This window comes from Malania oleifera, chromosome 3, assembly GCF_029873635.1.
Source record: "Malania oleifera isolate guangnan ecotype guangnan chromosome 3, ASM2987363v1, whole genome shotgun sequence".
NCBI classification, from domain to species: domain Eukaryota; kingdom Viridiplantae; phylum Streptophyta; class Magnoliopsida; order Santalales; family Ximeniaceae; genus Malania; species Malania oleifera.
Window position 1 is genome coordinate 8,457,828 of NC_080419.1, and position 21,780 is coordinate 8,479,607.

General features: G+C 35.7%; 1 protein-coding gene across 2 annotated transcripts in view; it reads right to left on the reverse strand.

Annotated features, from left to right (window-relative positions):
* Positions 1 to 1,354: 1,354 nt before the first annotated feature.
* LOC131150265 (histone deacetylase 19) overlaps positions 1,355 to 21,780 on the reverse strand; it is a 28,978-nt gene continuing 8,552 nt past the window's right edge. The window contains exons 6-9 of one of the 2 annotated variants that reach the window (XM_058100875.1): positions 21,671 to 21,728; positions 6,458 to 6,526; positions 4,698 to 6,370; positions 1,355 to 1,734 (exon numbers count right to left, since the gene is read on the reverse strand). In XM_058100875.1, the coding sequence (XP_057956858.1) occupies positions 6,269 to 6,370; positions 6,458 to 6,526; positions 21,671 to 21,728 (229 nt within the window). In that variant the 3' untranslated portion in view covers positions 1,355 to 1,734; positions 4,698 to 6,268. Of the gene's footprint in view, positions 1,749 to 4,697; positions 6,371 to 6,457; positions 6,527 to 21,670; positions 21,729 to 21,780 lie in introns of both variants that reach the window. The other variant, XM_058100876.1, reaches the window with a different exon arrangement.

The following is a 21,780-nucleotide window of genomic DNA, read 5'->3' on the forward strand; positions in this document are numbered from 1 at the left end:
ACAACACAATCCACACTAAAGAAAGATTTCAGCAATGTTGTCGAGTTTCAGCACTTTTGTAACTCAAAGTAGAGTTTGAGAATATTTTTTTGCGGATAAAAAGCCCTATATTTGTGTACCTATTTTCTCAATATGAACCACAATTCAAACTTCCAACAATCTTCCAAGAACACAGACTTTAAATATACTTTCAGTTAATTAGTCTTTGGTGTTAACTAATCAACGTACTCCTTTTAAGGTTTTTGCTATTTATATTGATCAACCAACATACTCCCTTTCGGTTTCCGCAATCTCAAAATCATATTAAGCCTTGATTTATTTAATTTTCAATCCACCTAGTGTATATGATAAAAAAAATTAAAATCCAACCACACAATTAAAGATTCCACTATACTACTCCTTTACAAGTAGGAGCAACCTTTTACAACCACACCTTCAAATAGGATAGAACCCTCCTCTTCAAGCGACACCCCATGCTCAATTATACGAGAATACCTCTTCTTGCAAATCCAACAATCTAATAATTCTAAATCGTCACAAAAACAAAAAACAAATGGTGTACAATGACACTCTCTACAAGAGTTGATTAGTACAATTGATTAGCACAATATACTTCAATAGAAATCAATATAGAAAGAATGAAACTCAAGATAATTTCACTAGGGTTCTTTAGATTTGGAAAATCTCAGTAGAAACTCAAAGAACCATAGCTTTAAATCACAAATTCTTAGTAGAAACTTTAGAAAGTAATTGCACAAGAGAGCTTTTGAGAGTATTGAGAGTTTTGAGAGCAAGAAAGCTTGATTGTTGTAATTGCTTGGTGTGTTTGAATCCTTAGCTTTGGGAGGTATTTATAGATGATTAATCATGAGTATTTTGTGTTCCCCAAGTGATTTGAAGTGTTTCCCAAGTTTTCATAGTGACTAGAATTTAAAAAATCAAATTTGGAAAGTACCCATTAAGTTTAAAATTAAAATCTCGAAGAATCAATCAATTGGAAAATATGAGTCAGTAGCCTAGAATCATTTAAAACAATGAGATTTTCAAAGTCAGAGCGAGTCAATCAACTGGGAAGACACGAGTTAGTCGACTAGGTCCTCTTAGGTTGTTTAAAAATCATTTCAAATTTTTGTCAGTCGACTGGGTCCTCTCAGGTTGTTTCAAAATCAATTTAAACATTTGTCAGTCGACTGGGAACATATTGTCAGTCACCCGGAAACACCAAAAACTGTTTTTTTTTTTTTTTTCCCAAATTCTTTTTGCTCTTTTGCCTTCCCCAAAATAATTTAAGACTTTTGAAAAGTATTTTCCGAGGTTTTTCAAAACATGGTCTCTAGGTCAATGAGATTCCTAATGAGCTTCAAATCCAATCAAATTATCATTTGAATGAAATACTTACATAGAGACTATTCTTAAGACTTTAAAACACTTTCTAAGCTAGGAGTCTTCAAGCTAGTCCTTTGTTAAGTCATTTGAACTTTGAGCTTCAAAATCTCTAAGCTTTTAGCATGTCCTCTTTGATATTCATGTTCTCATGATCTTCAAGCTTTCATATTCCTTTTCCATGGAGTCTTGCAATCAACTTTTGAACTTGAGCTTATTGACATGATTCCTGAAATTAGCTTTTAGCATGTCCTCTTTGATTTTCATGTTCTCATGATCTTCAAGCTTTCATATTCCTTTTCCATGGAGTCTTGCAGTCAACTTTTGAACTTGAGCTTATTGACATGATTCCTGAAATTTTATCACTTGCAACAAAACATGTTAAGTTACCTTTTGTTTGTTATCATCAAAACAAGAATAGTAAGCCATGTTAGGCCAACAAATATAGTGTTCTATATAGAACTATGGTGTTCCTTAAGGAACTATAGTACAGATAATTATACAAAGATACATCATTCCCTAAGTGGAACTACAGCGTTCCTTATGGAACTATAGCATTCCCTAAGTGGAACTACACTATAGATATTTTATACAGAGAAATAGCGTTCCTTATAGAACTACAGTATAGTATTTTTATACAGAGTTATAGATGTATATAATATGATAGTTTTTAACATAATGTGTTAATGATATCATGTATATATTGTTTTGGAAATCGCAATATATGGTTTAAGAACCCTAATGGACCATAGTTAGGCACAGTACAGTAGCCCCATAGTTGTCAATGCAGCCACACTTCTTTGATAGGGTGTTGGTGGCATAGTCAATTCTTCCATTGAAGTATAAAGTTATCCCCTGAAGTTCGGACCAGTTGGGTAGGTGAATCATACTTATAGTTATAGATACAGTTACAGTTACATACATAGTTGATCTAGTCTAGTAGGTCAACCATGGCTAAGTCCAACCTTTGGGCCGCACAACCCAGATCATGCGAGGTTAATTAATGATGTTACAGTATTATCCATCTAGGGCAGTTCTTCTATACATATATGCGCATTTACTTGTATAAAGATGCTTATTTTATACAAAGTATGATTTTAGACACTTGTTATATACAGAATATGAATTAAGATATAGATTTTTATACAGAGTATGATTTGAGATACTAGTTTATACAGAGTATGATTTGAGATACAATTTTACTCATTGCATGATTTGAAAGAAAGGTATGTAATATGAAAAGTATTTTTATGAGCATGTATACAGTTCTATATGAGCTCACAGAGTAATAAAAGATAGACTATGATAGTGTATTTGAAACATTAAAACTCACGTTGCCACATACTGATCTATTATGTCTTATTGAGAGGTGTCTCACTCTTATAATTTCATCATTTCAGGAAACCCAGGTAGACAGGCCTAGAGTTCTTCAGAGCAGAGATTAAAAATATTGTTCAAAGTAAGTAACGGTGAGACATCGTGTTGTATAGGAAAGTATTGTGTATTTTTGAAATGGTTATGGATGGACAAAGTTTGGGAAATTATGTATAGTTATGGTGATGAATAGAACTCTAGTATTGCTATTAGATGTGTATGTATATAGATGCTTCCGCTGAGTTATATGACTATTGGAGGACTGTTGTACCTGGTGCCACTTTAGGCAACACAGGTTACTATAGTGCTTTGTTATAGGAATTATGTATAGAATTTTACACGAGTTGTTACAGTCTTGTATCAGAGTTGTCATGATGACAATATTATTCTTGTATCAGAGCAGGTTTATTTTATAGATATATATATACAAATGGAAAAAAGGAATGGTGGAAAATCGGGACGTGACACTTCTGCATCTTTGCCCCTAGGTTGGGTGGTCAAGTGTGTGCCTGTTTCAATGAATGCTTTCTCAAGGATTTAACTACATGCACTGGATGCCACCAAAATTCCTAGTTTTCGAACTGCTAGAGATGGATGGTCTTTGCCTCCAAATTCTATATTAGCAAGTTTAGTCATCTATATATTAGGACTTCTTCAGTTTAGTTGGTCATGAAGATTCAAATTTGATTGATTGAAACAACATGGGTTTGAACTCGAAGAACAAGGGAACCTACTCATTGCATTCTCAACTTGTGGGTAAATTGAAACTCTTTCTATTGCAAATTAGAAGAATTGTAGCAAAGTTTTATTTTCATGGGCTATTGTGATGTTGCTACTGTTCAAGTATCAGCTCACGTTTAGTGCAAAAATAATATTACAGCACTATTTTTGGACTGCTAGGAACAATCTCCTAGTACTCCCCTTATGATAGGGCTACTTGTGCCCATAACTCATCCTGTAGAAAAATGAAAAATGCTGCATATAAGTGGGTGCAAGTATACGAGGTCTGCACGCTTGCACCTTCCTTTGCCAAATCCGTATCATCAGACATATAGCAATGTTGCATCCAATAACATAATGAGGCTACTTTACACTTCTTTAAAAAATTATAATTGACCAAATCTATCATCTTTTTTAAGTTTTTAATTCTCATGTAATTCTTTTCCATTCATATTTTCGTTTATTTTTTATATAAAAAAATATTTAAAAACCTGCCTACATTATAATAATATTATTGACAAACACAACTTTCCTACAGTCAAAAATAAAAAATAAAAATTATTTTCAACACTAAACATATCCTTATATTTTTCTATTTAACAACCTACAGTTTGGCAAAAGAACCTACCTCATGTTGTGGTATGGTAATCTCATTTCTCAATTTGGACTATTCTAAGTGTTGAAAATTTTACTTATAAGCTTGTCTTGCATTGAAAAAATAGAGTGAAGGATGGGCGTTTATATACATGTTAGACTTATGACCTACTAGACTTAAGTTTTTGGGTCAAATTGATACTCACCCATGTATTAGTCCACCCATAAGCTCCCTCGAATTCTAATTAGTGGTATCAAAGTCAATAGTTTGTAACATAACTCTGGACAAGCGACCTCGTAAACAATCAAAGTGTGAAACCAATTCTCCTAACATGCTATCAATTGAAAGACCAAGTGTGTGACCACTAACTGAAGCCAATAAGTATCATCTAGGCTTAGCAGATGGATCTGAAGAGGGTCAAGATGTGGGAAACATGATTAGTTTGAAAACACGTGAAATGAAATCTGAGGAACATAAAGCGTGGGGATAAAGGTATTTCTATGGATGTAGACACGTAAAATGCAAAAGGAGCAATGATGAGTGTACCCCATGGTTGAGTAATGACTTCTAGTTTGTTGTATGATAAGTAATGATTGTCGTTCACAAGAGAGTAATTGGAACTTACAAGTGAAGGGGAGATTGTTGAGAATTCCATTTGTGAGTTTGTCCTGCATTAAAAAATAGAGTGAAAGATGGGTGCTTATATCTATCTCACATCAAATCAGGAAATTAACAAACAATAAATCTAGTAAAGAGGACCAACAAGTTATCGAAAATAGTTTTTCTATTTTTCTATAAGATAAGAATTTGGTTTCGACGACAGGTTGAATTTCTTCATCACATGATTTGAAGAATTATCTTGAATCTATGTCAAATTGGTAGGTACATGTATCAATCAAGTGAATTTTGTTCTAATGGGGCAGTTGGGCTCAAGAGTTAAATAAGTTTAAACTTTCAAATCAAGTTAGTACTCGCTCATGTATATTAAGTCCTCATAAAAACTCCCTCAATGCTAACACTAAGTCACCTAAAATAAATCTAAAGTCACATGAGATAGGGTCTAAACTAGAACAACACTACGCATCATGTGATGTTTGATGCACCCTCATGGATCCTCGAAAATGCAAAGGATCAAGGGTCTTGTTCACCCGATCATACTCATAACCATATCGAATCTTTAAATTAAATAAATTTTCGTCGATGAAGCAATGGCAAGAAGGGAGTTGCATAAATGAATTTATAACCTAGTAACTCATGTACATATTAGACCATGGAAGACAGTAGGAACAGGAACAGCTCTCAAGGTTGAGAGGTCTTCTTTAAGCATCAATCAGCCAACCCAGAATTTTTTTTTCATTAAAAATATCAATTTTATAAGAACAGTCGAGTCACCAGCCAAAATGCTCCGAGGGCTTTTTTTTTCATAAAAATAGAGGAAAAATGGATCATTGAAAGGAGAAAAGGGATATGTGACAAGTAATTGAAATTTAGAATGCACCGACTTCACTTTTTAATTATATTAGACTTTTTTTATTAAAAAAGAATTGTAAAAAAGAAAAAGGAATACAAGGTAAGAGGGAAAAAAAATAAAGGCAAAATAATTAAAAATAAATAAAGATACACATCATCCAAAAATCCATCAAATTGAATTTTAATAGAAAGCATAGATAAAGAGAATTTTACTTCTAATTAAAATAAAACACTACTATGATTCGACGGCATGCAGTGATCACACCAAAGAGTAATATATTTTATAATATTTTAATAAATACTTTTCTCACTTAAGCCTTGATTTATCCTGTAAGGCACATTTTATGTGAAAGTAATTTTATAATCTTCATATTTTTTTTTCTATTTTTGCCATGAATGCTTGTCAATAAATTTATATATGGTGAATAATAAAATACGAATGTCTTGGGTAGCTTTAAAAAATCCTAGACAGTGATAACTTTTTTTCAATGCACAGCTTTTTTGGAGCAATGTCTTCAATATTCTGGTGAATATTCGTGGTCGCGCTTGTAACGAAATTAGAATGGCATGCACATAGAAAAGAAAGAAAGAAAGAAAAAAAAAATAGATAAGAGACGCAAGGAATATAGTATGGCTAAAATTACAATTGCACAAATGGCATGCAGGGAGTATGGAGTCGCAGAATTACAAACTGCACAAAAAGCTATCAACAGGATATCTCCCTGCTCAAGAGTTCATATCAACAGGCTCATCAGGCAGCTTGTTAGAGTTTTCTTGTTCCCGTTTGATGCAGGGCTCATCTGTAGACATTGAGCCCATGTTTGAAGCCTGATAGCGACATGAGAAAAAAGGAAAACGTTAGGGCTGAAGGACCCGACCCCCCATCCATGCAATTGTGTATTTTTAGAGCTTCACCTTTAAGCATGCCGCTTCACCAAACGTTGCATCTCGGTCAATTGCATGCTCTACACCTTCCATATCCCCCTGAAAAACGTAAATCAGCAGCTCTATTATTACATGAAAACACCACAGCTGGATCCAAAAAGAGAATACTATTGGCATAAAAAGTAAAACAATCCAACTGATAACAGGGCAGCTAAACTTCCTAACCTATTTTTGCATTTATTAGAAGATGTTCAGAATGCTCTATGTGACCAATATATAGGCATCAATCATACTCAAGACAAGAATTTTTTTCAAGCCTCCATTTTCAGAATAGAAAGAAGGAAAGAAGATGCTATCATCAATAAACTGAAGATGAGAGACCTCCCCCCAACCCTCTCCTCCTAGAGACCGACCACTAATAACCCCGAAGTATTGGGCACAATAAATCATTCTTCTAACTCGCTAAGAACAAATACAACCAGAGTGAACAAGAAAGGGTATAAAGAGTCTCCTTGCCTTAACGCTCTTGAAGCACCAAACCAATCCCTAGGCTGTCCATTAACAATCACCAACATATTAACAGAGCTAAGACACCCTCTTATCCACTTGCGCCAAAGATTCCCAAAACCTTTTTTCTGAATAACTTTCTTCAAAAAACCCCAAGTGACCATGTCAAATGCTTTTTCAAAATCTATTTAAAAGCCACTCCCTTTTTGCATCTCATCCTTACATCCTCTGCCACCTCATTTGCTATTAGAACTGCATCTACGATTTGTCTTTCACGAAAGTAGATTGGGCTAAAGACACCGTATCCCCCAACGCCTCTATCAACCTCCTTGAAAGAACCTTAGAAAGCACCTTATAAACACTAGTAACCAAACTAACAGACCTAATGTTCTTCACCCTCCTAGACCTATCCTTTTTCGAGATGAGTAATGAAAGTAGAGTTGATGCTCTTACACACACTCCTCCCCAATGAAACTCCTCAAAAAACTTCATAATGTCATGTTTCAGCACTTCCCATCTATCCTGAAAGAAAGCCATTGTAAATCCAACAGAACCAAGTGCTTTATCTTTATCCATATCAAACACTGCCCTTCTAACTTCCTCCAAATCAAAACGGCTCTCTAACCACCTAGCTTCCTCAACCCCAATTGGGCTCCATTTAACCCATCCACTATTAACATATTTCTGCGCTCATTATTATACAAACCTTTAAAACAAAAATACACACATATATATATATATATATATATATCAGTGATCCCTTCCCCAATAATTTGCTTATTATCTCTCACCACCCTCCCCGACTCTACCTCCAACTCATTCATAAGTCTTTTCCTCCTCCACCCACTGGCCACCCTATGAAAAAGCTAGAATTACAATCCCTCTCTCTACCCCAAATAACCATTAACTTTTGCCGCCAATTTCTCTCTTCCCACAACAAAAGCACCTCAAGATCATCACTAAGGCAAAACTGCAAACTCTTTTCTTTCTATCTTCCTCCCCCAAAAGGCCACCAAATTAACCACTTAGGATCATTATATTTAGCATTCTAGAATGAAGGAGTACCACGTTTTAGAACATTTGTTCCACTATATGGTTTGCTAGGGTGTTTAGCATTTTCTAGCAACTATGCTTCCTCCACTTTCCTCCAAACCATCATCGATAGCTTCATCAAGCTCATCGTTAAAATCATCACCAACATTATTATTGTTAAAAGCATTAATGTATTATCGTTCTCCATTATTTTTTTCCTTCTTTTTTGGTCTGGTATAAGAGTATCCTCATTGATGTATAATATAAAACATATGATGATCAAGGCTTTGCAAAAATCATTGTTGAGGAAATCAACTCCTCTGGAAGCCTCAGCGGGAAATCCCATCAGCACATACAAAAGAAATCAAAGTCACTTTAAACTATATGCCTGCTGTTTTCTCCTTCACCCACAAAGCCTCCAATGGGGTGACTCATGCTCTAGCTGTGTGAGCAGCAGGAAGAACAATCTCAGGAATGCATGCACCCAAGCACTTCCACCACCAGAGGAGATTGCTCTGAGAGCTGAGCTGTATCAGTTTTTTTTCTCTGTTTGTTGGTTTTGCAATCATTTATCATCAGCAAAAAACGAAAGGCTTGTATTTGGTTGGTTGACACAAAAAATCACTGCAAAGTAGGAGACACTTTCTCCCATTATCTGTCCTCTTTGTCCGGGTAGTTTTGGAACAGCATCTCATTTGCTCCTGCACTTCTCATTTGCTGGAATATATGGAATGAGCTTTTTGGTATCTAGGAGAAAATTGGGTTTCTCCGGAGTTGGTCGAGGATTTCATTTTCTCGTATTGATAAAAGGAAGGATGCACGTGACTTGTGGACTTGTGCAGTTTTCGCAGTTCTGTGGGGTTTATGGCTCAAACAAAATGCTCGTATATTTGTAGGGAAAAGGCAAACTTATCTTTGTTATGGAAGAAGATTCTTTATTTTTCCTCACTTTTCTGTGCCTCTGCTAGTTGTTTTAAAGGAGTGAGATCCTCTGATATCCAATGGAACTTGGGCAGTTTTCGCAGTTCTGTCAAAATGCATTTTGATTATCTGTTTTTGCATTTTTTTAATTTTTAAAATTTTTTTTCTTTTGTTGAGAAAGATTTCTTCTTCTCCTTGTACATTCTTCCTATTCTAATGAAATCAATCTTCTTTTTCCATCAAAAAAATATGTAATCATCAATGAAACCAAAAAACAGAAAATTTGAGAATTTTGTTAGTATAATATAAACTAAAATCACGATCTAAGTTGTTCATTTCATGTACAATTTGCACATGACAAAAACCAAGCCTACAAGACCAGTAATTTAGTAAATATTTTAAAATATAAATGTATGAGGAAGATGTTGGGAGGAGGAAGCAAAATTTCATCTCTAAGTTGGATATGAAAAGGTGTATGACAGGAATAGTTGGCATTTTTTGGGTAGAGTTTTAGATAGAAAAGGTTTTGGATCTAAGTGGAAAGGCCAGATTACAAGTTGTCTTTCTTCTGCCTCCTTTTCTATAATCAACAGTGAAGAACCCAAGACTCAGTTTTCAACATCTACGGGTGTGAAACAAGGAGATCTTGTATCTCCTTCTCTCTATTTTGGTGGTTGTGTAGAGCAGGACAATTCAGGGGGTAGTTGTTATGGGTTTTATACAAGGTATCACTGTGGATAGGGATGTAGTGGTTGTTTCTTATCTATAGTTTGCCAATGAAACTATCTCTTCTTGTCTGATGATAGGTCAACTTTTTGTAATATTATCAATATACCATAGGATTTTTGAGCTGGTCTCAAGGCTTAAGATTAATTTCTGTGTGTCATTTAGCTACTATTAACTTAAGTACGGAAGTGATAGCCAGGCATGCTGCTCTAGTGGACCATGGGATCTTGCAATGGCCTTTGACTCACTAGGGAGTTGTGTAGCTAGGAATTCTCATTTTGAGAGATTCTAGGATCTAGAGATGGCAAAGGTTTCTAAATGTCTTAATGGGTGGAAAGGTTCGCTCCTCTCTTTGCGAGGTCACATTAATCCACATGTGTCTTTATTTAATTCCCTTGTATTTTTTTATCCTTGTTTAAGATTAAAGTTGAGGCTGCTAATAGATTGAGAGGATTATAAGATATTTTCTTTGGTCAAGGATAGAAAATAGGAGAGATCATCTTGTGAGTTAGGAGGTTGCCTGTGGGGGATTTGGTCTCAGTACTTCTGTGTCTATAAACATTGCTTTTGTAGGTAAAAGGTTATGTTTTTCCTCCGGAAACTATTCCTTTTTAGCATAGGGTTATTAAAAATAAATTGACCTCTTCAAGAGAAGGATGGCATGCTGTTGCAGCTAGAGTTTCTCATGAAAGCCCATAGAAGAGAAAATTATTTATTTCCTTGTATCAAATACAAAATGGGAGATGATTGTAGGGTTTGTTTTGGAAGACCCTATGGCTTGGGGAAGTATTTCCAGTCACCTTTCCATATATTTTTAATCTCAATTTACATCCCAACTTCCCAAGAGCCTCATTTCTTCTTTTTTTCATTACTAATGGTACTTTTGTTTCTTCAGATTTTCAATTTCGTAGAAATCTGAACAATAGGGAGACAGAGGAGCTTTCCTCACTCCTAAGGCTGTTGGATTCTTATTGTTCTCTTGGTGGGGATGTTTAGTATTGGTGTTGGGATTCCTTTAGGGATTTTCCTTTTAATCTTTCTTTTCTTATTTTAACTGGACTTCTCATCCATGTCCTCAGGCTACTTGAGAATGGAAAGCTAAAACTTCTCTAAAAAGGTCTTTGCATTTGTGTGGATGCCCATTCTAAATTAAGTTCACACCAAAAATCTGCTGCAGAATTGAGGACCCTATATGGCCGTCTCTCGCATGTATGTGTTGTGTGTTATGCTAGTCATCATCATTCTTCAGAGGCTTTTGGTTTTGGAGGCTTTGGGGGGCAAAAAAATGCAACGATTTTTAGGGGGACTGCATTTTTTGTTATTATACGAATTTGGCTGCTTTTTAGAGATCACGAATCATCTTATCATCTCCTGATTTGACATGGGACATAATGTAATTATTTTTCAGCTTCTGTGTGGGTTTTCTCTACCAGGTGTGTTGGCAGCTTTTGAGTATATAGAAGGACTGATCATCTTCATTAGCTTGATTTCATTTCCAATTGTATTGTTTTTTTTTTTTTTTTTTTTATTCTTTTCCTTTATTATTTTGAACATTTCTCATCCTCCTTGCACATTCTTCTCTCTTAGTAAGTTTCCTTTTCTATCAAAAATTTTAATTACAAGCTATTTCCTCAATCTTTAATTTGTGGAGTGGTACCCCACTCTACCCTAAAGTTGCTAAGGAATTATGGAAGGGTGAAAAATGTAATAACTTAATTGATGCCTGATATAGCACTAAGAAACAATTTATAATAGTGCATTTCAAACTATATAGTAATGTGGTATATCTTATTATCATTCATGGCTTCATCTATATGTAGTTGTTGCTATATCGAGACAAACAAGAGACATTTGGAACACCTTCGTACAAAGAGCAGTTAACAAATAGCACTCAAAGCCATACCACATCTGCTTCAAACTATGACTGTAATTGGGGAACAATTAACCGCATCCACACAAAAATAAGGAATAGGACAAAACATGTAACTTTACAAAAACTTATTTGCATACAATACAACACGACTTGGGGGTGTTTGGTCCACGGCATCAAAAATATTCACATCGAACAACATTCATGGAAATCTCATTCTTGGAAATGGAAGCCCAGTCTCGTGGGAATATTTTTATTTGGCTTACATTGTACGATTCATAGGAATGCACAAAAGATTGCCACATCAATGTTTGGTTTAGGATTGAAATCCTAATAGTGGCAAGCATTTCAAGAAGATGACCATTATAATACCCTTGACATGTGCATACAATAATTAAAGAATAATTATATTTTCAACACAGAAACCTACTAAGAGGATTTACCTAAACTAAATCAATCTAAAATGTTTAAAAATCATAAATTAAAAAAAAAAAATTGAAACTTAGGTAATCAAATTTACAGAAATAATTGAGGGCAAATCGGGTAATAGGGTCTCTAAAACAAACAAACAAACAAGAAGTCTGAGTTGGTTACATGAATCCTTTTCCCTCACCCGATCAAGAGCACTTGCTTCTATTAGATTAAGGGCTATTAAATCCTTTCACATACCTCATTCCAAGTTATTTTAGGTCTATCCCTACCCCTTTTCATGCCAAAAACCAGTGTTTTAAAAGGCATTCTTAAGGCGCACCTTGAGGCGTGCCTCAATGCGTTTTCAGGCAAAAACACCCCAAGGTGTATTTTAAAATGCGAAACTTCTCATACGCATACGACGCAGCAAAAAAACACGCCCTTCACGCCTTAGAATTTAAGGCGTGCGCCTATATCAACTTGTTTTCTAAATATAAAAGATATCTTAAAAATAGAAAATAGCATATTGGGGCACGAATACCCTTCGTTCATGTAAGCTCCAGTCTCTCCTTGATGATGGCAGCCCCTCGATGAAGCAACTTCCTCGAAGAAGCCTCTCTTTGACAAAGCCATATCGCTCTTCCCCATTTGAGAATCCTCCTTTAACACCACCGTCTCTCTTGCAGATCATGATTCCCAATCTTCTTTCTTCAATGTGCTGATTGGTGTCTTCGAGAATTTCTCTCGCCTCACATCTCAACAATCTCTCTCTCTCATGTCTCGAGTTTATAGATGAGCAATCCCCCAGCCCTTTTTGTACCCTTATGCCAATTCTATTAAGTATGCACATGGCTATCTCACTTAGTCCATGCCATAGGCATGTGACAAATTCATGAATTTAGACTATAGAATTCTTTTTTTCCATACTATTTTTCAGTTTTAAAATTCAAACAACAAAATCTGTAATTCATTCTAATAACTTCATATTTATTTTCATATAGAAAATTTATTTTATATATTTAAAATAAAAAATTAAATTCCCAAAAGGCTTACACCTCAACGTCTCGCCTCACACCTTCACCAACACTGCCAAAAACGATAACTAACTCCTCATAGGTGCCCTACTATGTCTACGTTTCAAATGCTCAAACCATCTAACCCGCCCCTCCCTTATCTTGTCTCCAACAGGTGCTATGCCTAAATTATTGCATATATGCTCATTTCTTATTTTATATTCTAATATTATACTACTCATACACCTTAACATTCGCATTTCAGCAACTTTTACTTTTGTACATGTTGTTTCTTAGTTGTCCAAAATTCTGAACCATAAAGCATAGCCGGCCTTATGGTCGTCTTATAAAACTTTCCTTTTAATTTTAAGGGTATTCTATGATCACACAATACACTTGACACACTCCATTTTATCAACTTACTTTAATTCAATGTATTTCATTTTCTTCAATTTCCCCTTCAATTTGCATAATAAATCCAAGATATCGGAATCTATTAGTACTATTAATTTCTTGATTATCAAGTTTAATCTTCTCTCCACTACTATTCCTTATGTTACTGAAATTACATTTCATATATTCCATCTTATTCCTACTTATCCTAAAATCTTTAGACTCTAATGCTGTTCTCCAAAGTTCTTAGATTCCACTTCATTCCAGCTATCATCAATCAACACAATATCATCTGCAAAGAACGTACACCAAGGGAACTCATTTTGGATATCCTAATAAGTTCATCAATCACTAAAGTAAAAAAGATAGGAACACAAAGTAGAACCTTGATGTGCACCTATTGTGATTGGAAAATCTCTACATTCCTCTCCTACTATCCTAACGCTAGTCACTACTCTATCATGCATATCCTTAATGACTAAAGTATAACTACTGCATACCTCTTTCCACCCACCAAAAAATTTCTCTAAGTACTCTATCATATACTTTCTTTAGGTCAATAAAAACTACATGCAAGTCCCTCTTTTTTTCCCTGAACTATTCTATAAACTTCTTAAAAGATAAACAGCTTCCGTTGTTGAACTCCTAGGCATAAAACCAAATTGATTTTTTAAAATCCTCGTTTCTAATCTTATTCTTTATTCAATTACCAAATTGATTTTCTAAAATCCTCGTTTCTAGTCTTATTCTTTATTCAATTACCCTTTCCCATAATTTCATTGTAAGCTCATAAATCTTAATTCCACAATAGTTATTATAGTTTATCGCATTTATTTTTGTATAAAGGTATTAACATGCTTTTCATCCAATCCTCAAGTATTTTCTTGGTTTTTTATAATAATATTGAATAGATTAGTTTACCAAATATTTCCTTTATCCCCTAACCTTTTTCATCTTTTTTAACGCCATCTTAACTTTAAAGACTTTAACTTTGCCAATAAATATCCTATTATTAGTCTTCTCCTCACTTTTCAATTCCAAGTTCAATCTTTCATTTGGTCTTTCATTAAATAACTAATCAAAGTATCTTCGCCACCTTTCTTTTATGTCTTCTTCTCTAATTAAGATATTATCATTCTCGCCTTTTATACAGTTTACATTACCTCAATATCAACCATTATATAATTATAACATAGTAATAATAATACTTCTTTCATTTATTTCTTTTAAATATACTACCAGCATGTAATAATATATTATAGGGGCATTGCTATCCAACCAGCCAAAAGTTCCAAAATTAGGCCTCCCATGAGAATCCAATTGCTGCCCAAAAGGGGAGGGTGGGAACGAGATGCTTATGTTTTTTGGGATTTCACAAATGTTAAAATGCACACCACATAGGATTCTGATGTCCAAACAAATGTAAAAATAAGATGTCATGGGTATCACATTCCCAAGAATGTTGAAAGATGTTGCAAACCAAACACCCTCATGATTCATGAGTTGAGATGAATAATGATGAGGCAAGACAATTTTTAATTCCATCAACTTGAACAACATTTTTGAGGAGGGCGATCAATTGATTCCATGAGTAAAGGAGAAGAAAGTGTCACTTCTTGATGGTCAAGCCAATTTACAACAACTAGATGCAAAAAAGGCCGGTGATACTACACAAGCATGTGATGATTCAAATTCAACTCCAAAACATTCATGGAGTGATGATAATCAAAGATATAAGCCCACTCATCAATGATAATGATGTTGGTGGTGGAGGAGGTAGTGATGGTGGTGGCAACCAGGACATCAATTGTTGGGAGCACATATCATTATGCATTTGATGCATAAAAAATTATTATCAAGGTATTCCTCCTTAGTTTCAATATTAACTACCCAAAAGGTTGAGGAGGACAAGTGCCACTAGTGGTGGGAGTCATGGAATGTAGACACAATCTACTTGAAGCTAATGCCAACCATTAATATAAAATATCTTTGCTCAATTGGCCTAATGTCATTCTTCCAAAGTGTTTGGAAAATTTTGGGACTAAGAGGAGCAAGCTCTTGTAGGATGGACTAGGTCCACAATTTGCTAGTATCTCAAATCTCCACACATTTGACCAAAATTTAAAGAAGACATTTAACAAAATAATTTTCTTAATATTTTAACAACTAATCATTTTTAAGCTAATTTAATTTCGTGAATCGCTAATTTATTGAGGATTTAACCAAACTTAAAATTAGGAGAACTAAGTATTCCTAAATTGCTTAATTTTGTTCTTGGAAGGGAGACAGCCATTTCATTCTTTAGAAGTGTTATTATTTTAGTTATATCTATTGAATTCAAATAGAGTGCACATGTAAAATCCAAATGAAAAGCAAAGAGTAATAAGTCATTTACTCGGCACGCTTTTCGCACACCTGGCACTTGCCACAAAAGCACACACCTATAGTAAGTTACATCACCAAAGGCTAGCTTATGTGCAAGCCTTGTACCTATAGTTGGATTGTCCCTAACAAGTAACACCTATGATCAATTTAGCTAAAATACCTATAAAGAGATAGTTCCCCTACTGAATCACCCATAAACGATCCAATTGTAGATGACTAGGAATTATTTTATTTTTTTTGTAATCAACAAAGAGGAATTATATTAAAAAGAGGCATCAAGGGGATGTCACCCAAGTACAGAGGAAAACAACAAGAGAGAAACATCCCTTACTGAAAAGTGTCACCAAAATCAAGGATTATAAAGCAGTCCCTTCCAACCAGCCAGTAATGCTAGCTAGAGATTATAGCAATCCATTGGTCCATGACAGACTGAATAGGAGAAGTAGTTCCTTTGAAGGCTCTTGTGTTCCTTTCTCTTCACACCACCCAAAATACAGCAAATGGGATGAGGGAGAGAGAATTTCTTCTTATTAACAATGGAGATGGCTAGGTTCCAGAATTTCTTGGTCCATGAACTATTCAAAAGGACGAGACCAACCAATTCCTCCATCTCCAAGTATAAAAGGAATCTATTGACAAGTGAGATGATTACACGCTTAAATTGCATAATTAGGTGTTTTAATTCATGCAATACGAATTATATTTTTAATTAAATGCCTAATTAATCTCAATAAATTAACATTGTGTCATATTTATAACATTTGGGTTTTATTGAGTAAATTATGAATTTTTGGTATTTTTTATCACAGGACGATTATTGGAAGCTAAAAACTGACGACACTTCGTAATCTATGCGTAACTCTCTAATCCAACCTCCGATTTTGATGATTCAAGATGCTGTAAAAAGATAAGAAAACGCTCTACAATTTTCATGTTTTGCGTTTTGAGAAATACTAGCTGCATCAAGGTCGAAATTAGACGTGAAGTTACCATACGCTGTTTTATGGACTGTTTTAGCATTACTCCGTAATCTGGGCATAACTTTCTTGTATAAGCTCCGATCGAGACGATTCAAAATTCTAGGGGAATGCTGAGAAAGAGATCTACAACTTTCGAATTTTGAGCTTTGAGAGATGAGGGCATTAGTATGGTCGGAATCGGACTTGTTCGCTGGGCGACAGAAACTTAAAATGGAGCAAACAAAACAAGAAATTGAAGGGAAAAAAAAAATGTGGGACGGGTGACCCGGCCATGCAACTTAAGAGGCGCTGGGGAGAACTCTTTGGGCTGGCACGTGAAGGGCTGAAGGGCTGGAGGGCAAGAAAGGAAATGAAAAGAAAAGAAAAGAAAAGGAGGTAGGGTAGGGTTGAGAGATTAATTTCTTTTGAGGGGGGCTCTCTTGGGTGGTGCGGCGGCAAGAAGCAAAGACAGCAGCTGCTGCTGCTGTGTTGGAGGAGCTCCTACGGCCATCTTCCATCTCTCTCTCTCCTCTTGATTATTTAATGTTGTTTTGTTGAGTTATTATTTATGTTTTATTGTCATTTTCCATGGATATTTTAAAGTATTGTTTGGATTATTTATTAATTGAGTATTCATATTTTAAGTTATTGTTGGGTTTATCACTCTCTCTCTCTCATCTTGTTTATTATTTTTAATGGTGGTTTTAATACATTGTTTGACTAGTTTTAATGTTGGATTGAATATTTTTCTTTACTATATTATTTGAGTGGTTTATTAGATTAATCAATGTCTTGTCTTTTATTTTTGTTATTTTGAATGCTTTTAAGGTTGAATTAATTTGTTGTTTTAATTTAGTATACATTTAGTCTAGTGATTGGAATGATTTTAGGTTAGATTAATTAGTTTTCTTTTAGTTTTAGTATACATCTAGTTTATTGTTCTTTTGAGTTGTTGTCTTTTATTTTATTATTGCAAAGATTTATTGTGGAAGTAATTTGACCCATAAATTTTGGATTGCAAGCTTGTGGGGCTAAGTTTCATAACTTGGGTTGTGGGTTAATGTCAGTTCTTTTCCATGATTTATTGATTTCCCTTTGAGATCTATTGTTAGGTTTATTTTAATTTATTTAGTTGAACTTTATTTATTGTCTAGCTTAGTCTATGTTCATTTAGTTGAGTCATTGTTAGGATCGGTTTATGTCTAGATATCGTAGGATCTATCTCTTTTGTCTAAGTCACTGTTGTGTAGAGTCGGTTCATTATCCTTAGGTCATTGTTGAAGTTTGATTTTAGTTATCTTTGTTTTGTTATTTGAATGTTTAATTGGTGAGTTGTTTGGTTGGTTTTATGCGTGTTAGGTTCATAGTTTAAGTTTTGCGTCATTTTGATTCCATCACAAATTCTCCAAAAACCCAAAATTTCGAATCTGAATCATGTTCAGTAAATTGTTTTCTTATTTTCTTCTCCTATTTCACGCTAGTTTAAAACTAATCTGCATTCCCCGTGGAGACTATCTTGCCTATTTGGGCTTAATTATTACACGACGTAGCTCCTATACTTGAGATAGCCTTAGTGCTACTCATTTTTAGAAGTGAGTCATGAGACACCTTTTTTTTTTTAAGATTGTCCATGGTACGAGTTCTTCCAAGAGTAGCTTCCCAAGTGAAAAAGGCAACCTTTGAATGGGCTTCCGTTTTCCAAATCATCTTCCAAGGGAAGTTGGTGCTACTCTCAATCGAGGAACAAAGGAATTTGTAGAAAGAGCTGACAATGAAGTTCTCATCTTTGCTCAAAACCTATTTGGGCTTATCTCAATTAGCCTGACAATGAGTTTTATAAAGGCTGCTGAAAAAGTCTATAAAAGTATCAAGTTCCCAATTGAAAGCATTCCTATTCATAGGAATATCCCAAACAATGCCTTGACTAGTGAGTCCCATGTGTTTGCAAATAAGGGCATCTTTGTCATATGCAAATCTGAAGATGGAATGGAAAGAGGATCTAAGTTGGGACTTGCCACACCAAATGACATGTCAAAAGAACACATCCTCTCCATTGCCCACTTGGAAGTAGAAGAGAACAAAGAAAATCTCCCATCCTTTTCTAATATATCTCCAAACACCCATACTGTGAGCTTCCTTTGAAACTTTTGAGGTCCAACCATTGTGATAGAGGCCATACTTGACAGCAATAACATCCCTCCAAAAGTAATTTTTCTCTATCATGAATCTCCAAAGTCATTTCCCCAAAAATACCTTATTAAAGATAATAAGAGATTTGAGGCCAAGGCCGCCCTTTTGTAAAGGTTGTTTAACCACTCCCCATTTAACAAGATGATCCCTAAGGAATCTTATTTGGATGCTCTCCAATCTCTTTGCAATTGGGCAAGGGACAAGGAAAAGAGATGAAATAAATCAGGAGGTTGGACAGAGTACTCTTTAATTAGAGTGAGTCTGCCACCTTTTGACAAAAAGTTCCTTTTCCAACTAACGAGTACGAGTTTCTTTTCAAACCTACCAACAATAGGATCCCAAATACCCTTATCCTTAAACTTGGCTCCTAAATGGAGGCCAATAAAGGAAATAGGGAAGGCTCCGAGCTTACAGCCAAGGATAATTGCAAGCGAAGGACCACAATAGCAAGTCCCCATTGAAATGATTTCACTTTTGCCTAGATTCACTTTAAAGCATAAAACCACTTCAAAACCAAGGAGGATGAATCCTAAATTAAGAATTTGCTCCAGCACATTCTCATAAAAATGATAGTATCATTTACAAAAAAGAGACGGGTGACTTTCATAGTCATTGGGCCTTCCAATGCTAAGTCCCTTAAGAAGACTGCCTTAATTTGCGTTAGTTATCATAAGGCTCAGCACTTCCATGACCATGATAAATAAAAGGGAGGAAAGGGGGTCACCTTGTCTCAGACCACGAGACGATCTTTAGAAACCAGAAGGACAGCCGTTTACCAAAACTGAAAAAGATGAGGTTGGGATACACTGAAGAATCCATCTGCACCAAGATTCCCCAAACCCATTCTTCTAAGAATGTACAGCGAAAGCTCCAGTTAACATGGTCAAAAGCTTTCTCCATATCCAGCTTGCACACCACTCTTCTTTACCCACCCTTCATGCGGACATCAACAACTTCATCGGCAATGAGAGTAGCATTGATGATTTGTCTACTTGCAATGAAGTCGTGCCGGTGCTTTCCGACAACTTCCAAAATTGCATGTTTGAGCTTGACTACCAGGACTTTGGATAGGATTTTATAAAGACTACCAATTAAGTTGGTTGGGTGAAGGTCTTTGATGTTGCAAGCCCCTGGGTTCTTAGAAATCAGGGAGATAAAAGTTGAGTTGATGCCAGACACAAAATTGCCAGTCTATGGAAATCTTAAAAAAGACCCAAAGATATCCTCCTTGAAGAAGTCCCAATTCTTTTGGAAGAAAGTCATATTAAAGCCATCAAGACCGGGGGTTTATCCCCATTGCAACTCTTAACGGCTCAAACAATTTCCTCTTCCTCAAAAGGCCCTTCAAGCCACCGTGTTGTAAAGAGGCTTAGGTTTCTAAACATAATAATATCAATTGTTAATCTCCATGACACTGGTTTGGTGTACAAGGCTTTGAAAAAGTTGCAAATGCCATTCTTGACTTCCCCCTCATCCACCAACATCTCTCCCTCCACTTCTAGTTCGATAATTATATTAAATCTACAATGCACATTAGCTGCACGATGGAAAAAACTGGTATTTCTAATCCCCTCCTTCAACTAAAGAGCTCTAGATTTTTGCCTGCAAGCCATTTCTTCTAAAGTGATGACATGGGCAAGATTTTTTTTTTTAGGCCAATCCTTATGAACATGTCTTCAGCATGGAGAGCCTCATTGATTCCTTGTCATCCAGCACCTTAATGCTGTCAAGAAAATTCTTTTTTTTCTTGTAGTGATGTTGCCAAAAATATTTCTGGCCTTCCCTTCAATTTCCAGCTCAAGCCACCATTTCTTGACTTGTTCATCAAACCCTTCATGTTTAAACCACATGGTATGGTCTCAAAACGGAGCATAACTTAAACCAGCCTTTTGAGTTGGAACCCTCCAGAATGGCTATGACCCTCCAGCCTCCTTCATTAATTTCAGTAAGGGCTAAGAACTTACCAAAACAATTCTCTTTAAGTTGAAGCAGCAAATACTTCTCCTTCGACCTCCAGCGTCAAAACTAAGAGGAAGGCCTAACACTAAGTGAGCTCCAGAAATCATCTAGGGTAGCCAAGAGCCATTTGTTTTCACCCACATCAAGAAAGATGTAGAACCACCTACCTTTGCGATTTTCAGCAACCCTGAGTAGGTCAACCTTCTCACTATATAGAGCACGGTCGAAGGAGTTCCTTTCATTGAAGATGGACAACCTACCATCTCGATGCATGGCAGAGAAAAAGGAGCTGAAGGAGGCTGCAAGACAAGGAGAAAAGCTCAAGGCTGGGAGAGAGGTTTGTGGTAGAGGAAAGGATTGCGGGTCACTCTTTAAGGCACTGATGAAAGGCTGTGAAGCTTCCAAGGATCAAGGAAGAGAGCTTCAAGGAGGATGGAGGAGTCACGAGTGGCTTTAGGGCTCTGACAAAACTTATCCTCGAGGCTGAGAAGTAGGGCTCCAATAGGGCAAGGAGCTTCAAGCATTGTTTCAAGAGAGCTTCAGGCGTCATTTTGAGAGAAAGATTTTGAAGGACAATGAGAAGAGGGGGCATCAAGCAAAGATGGCTGTGAGGCTTCCATGGTCTTCAAGCGTCATTTACAGAGCATCAATGCGAGTTTCGAACAAGAGAAGCTCCAATATCATATAGATCTATTAGATGACTGGTTATTATAAGTTCCCAAAATTGTATGAGTTCATTCAATTGGTAATCACTAAACCACCTCAACAAATTATATCCACACACACATACGCAGCTACAACATCCAGCCAACAAATAACCCATATCCTGTTCTAATTTCAAAAAATATTTATCAAACCAGATATGAAAGAATTGTACCAGATCCTTAGACTCAGGCTCAAGCAATTCTCTCTTCACCCTGCTTGGAAAAGGCTTTCTGAGGGGAAGAAAAATTACATCAGCATACTTGAGAGATGGGGAAACAAGAA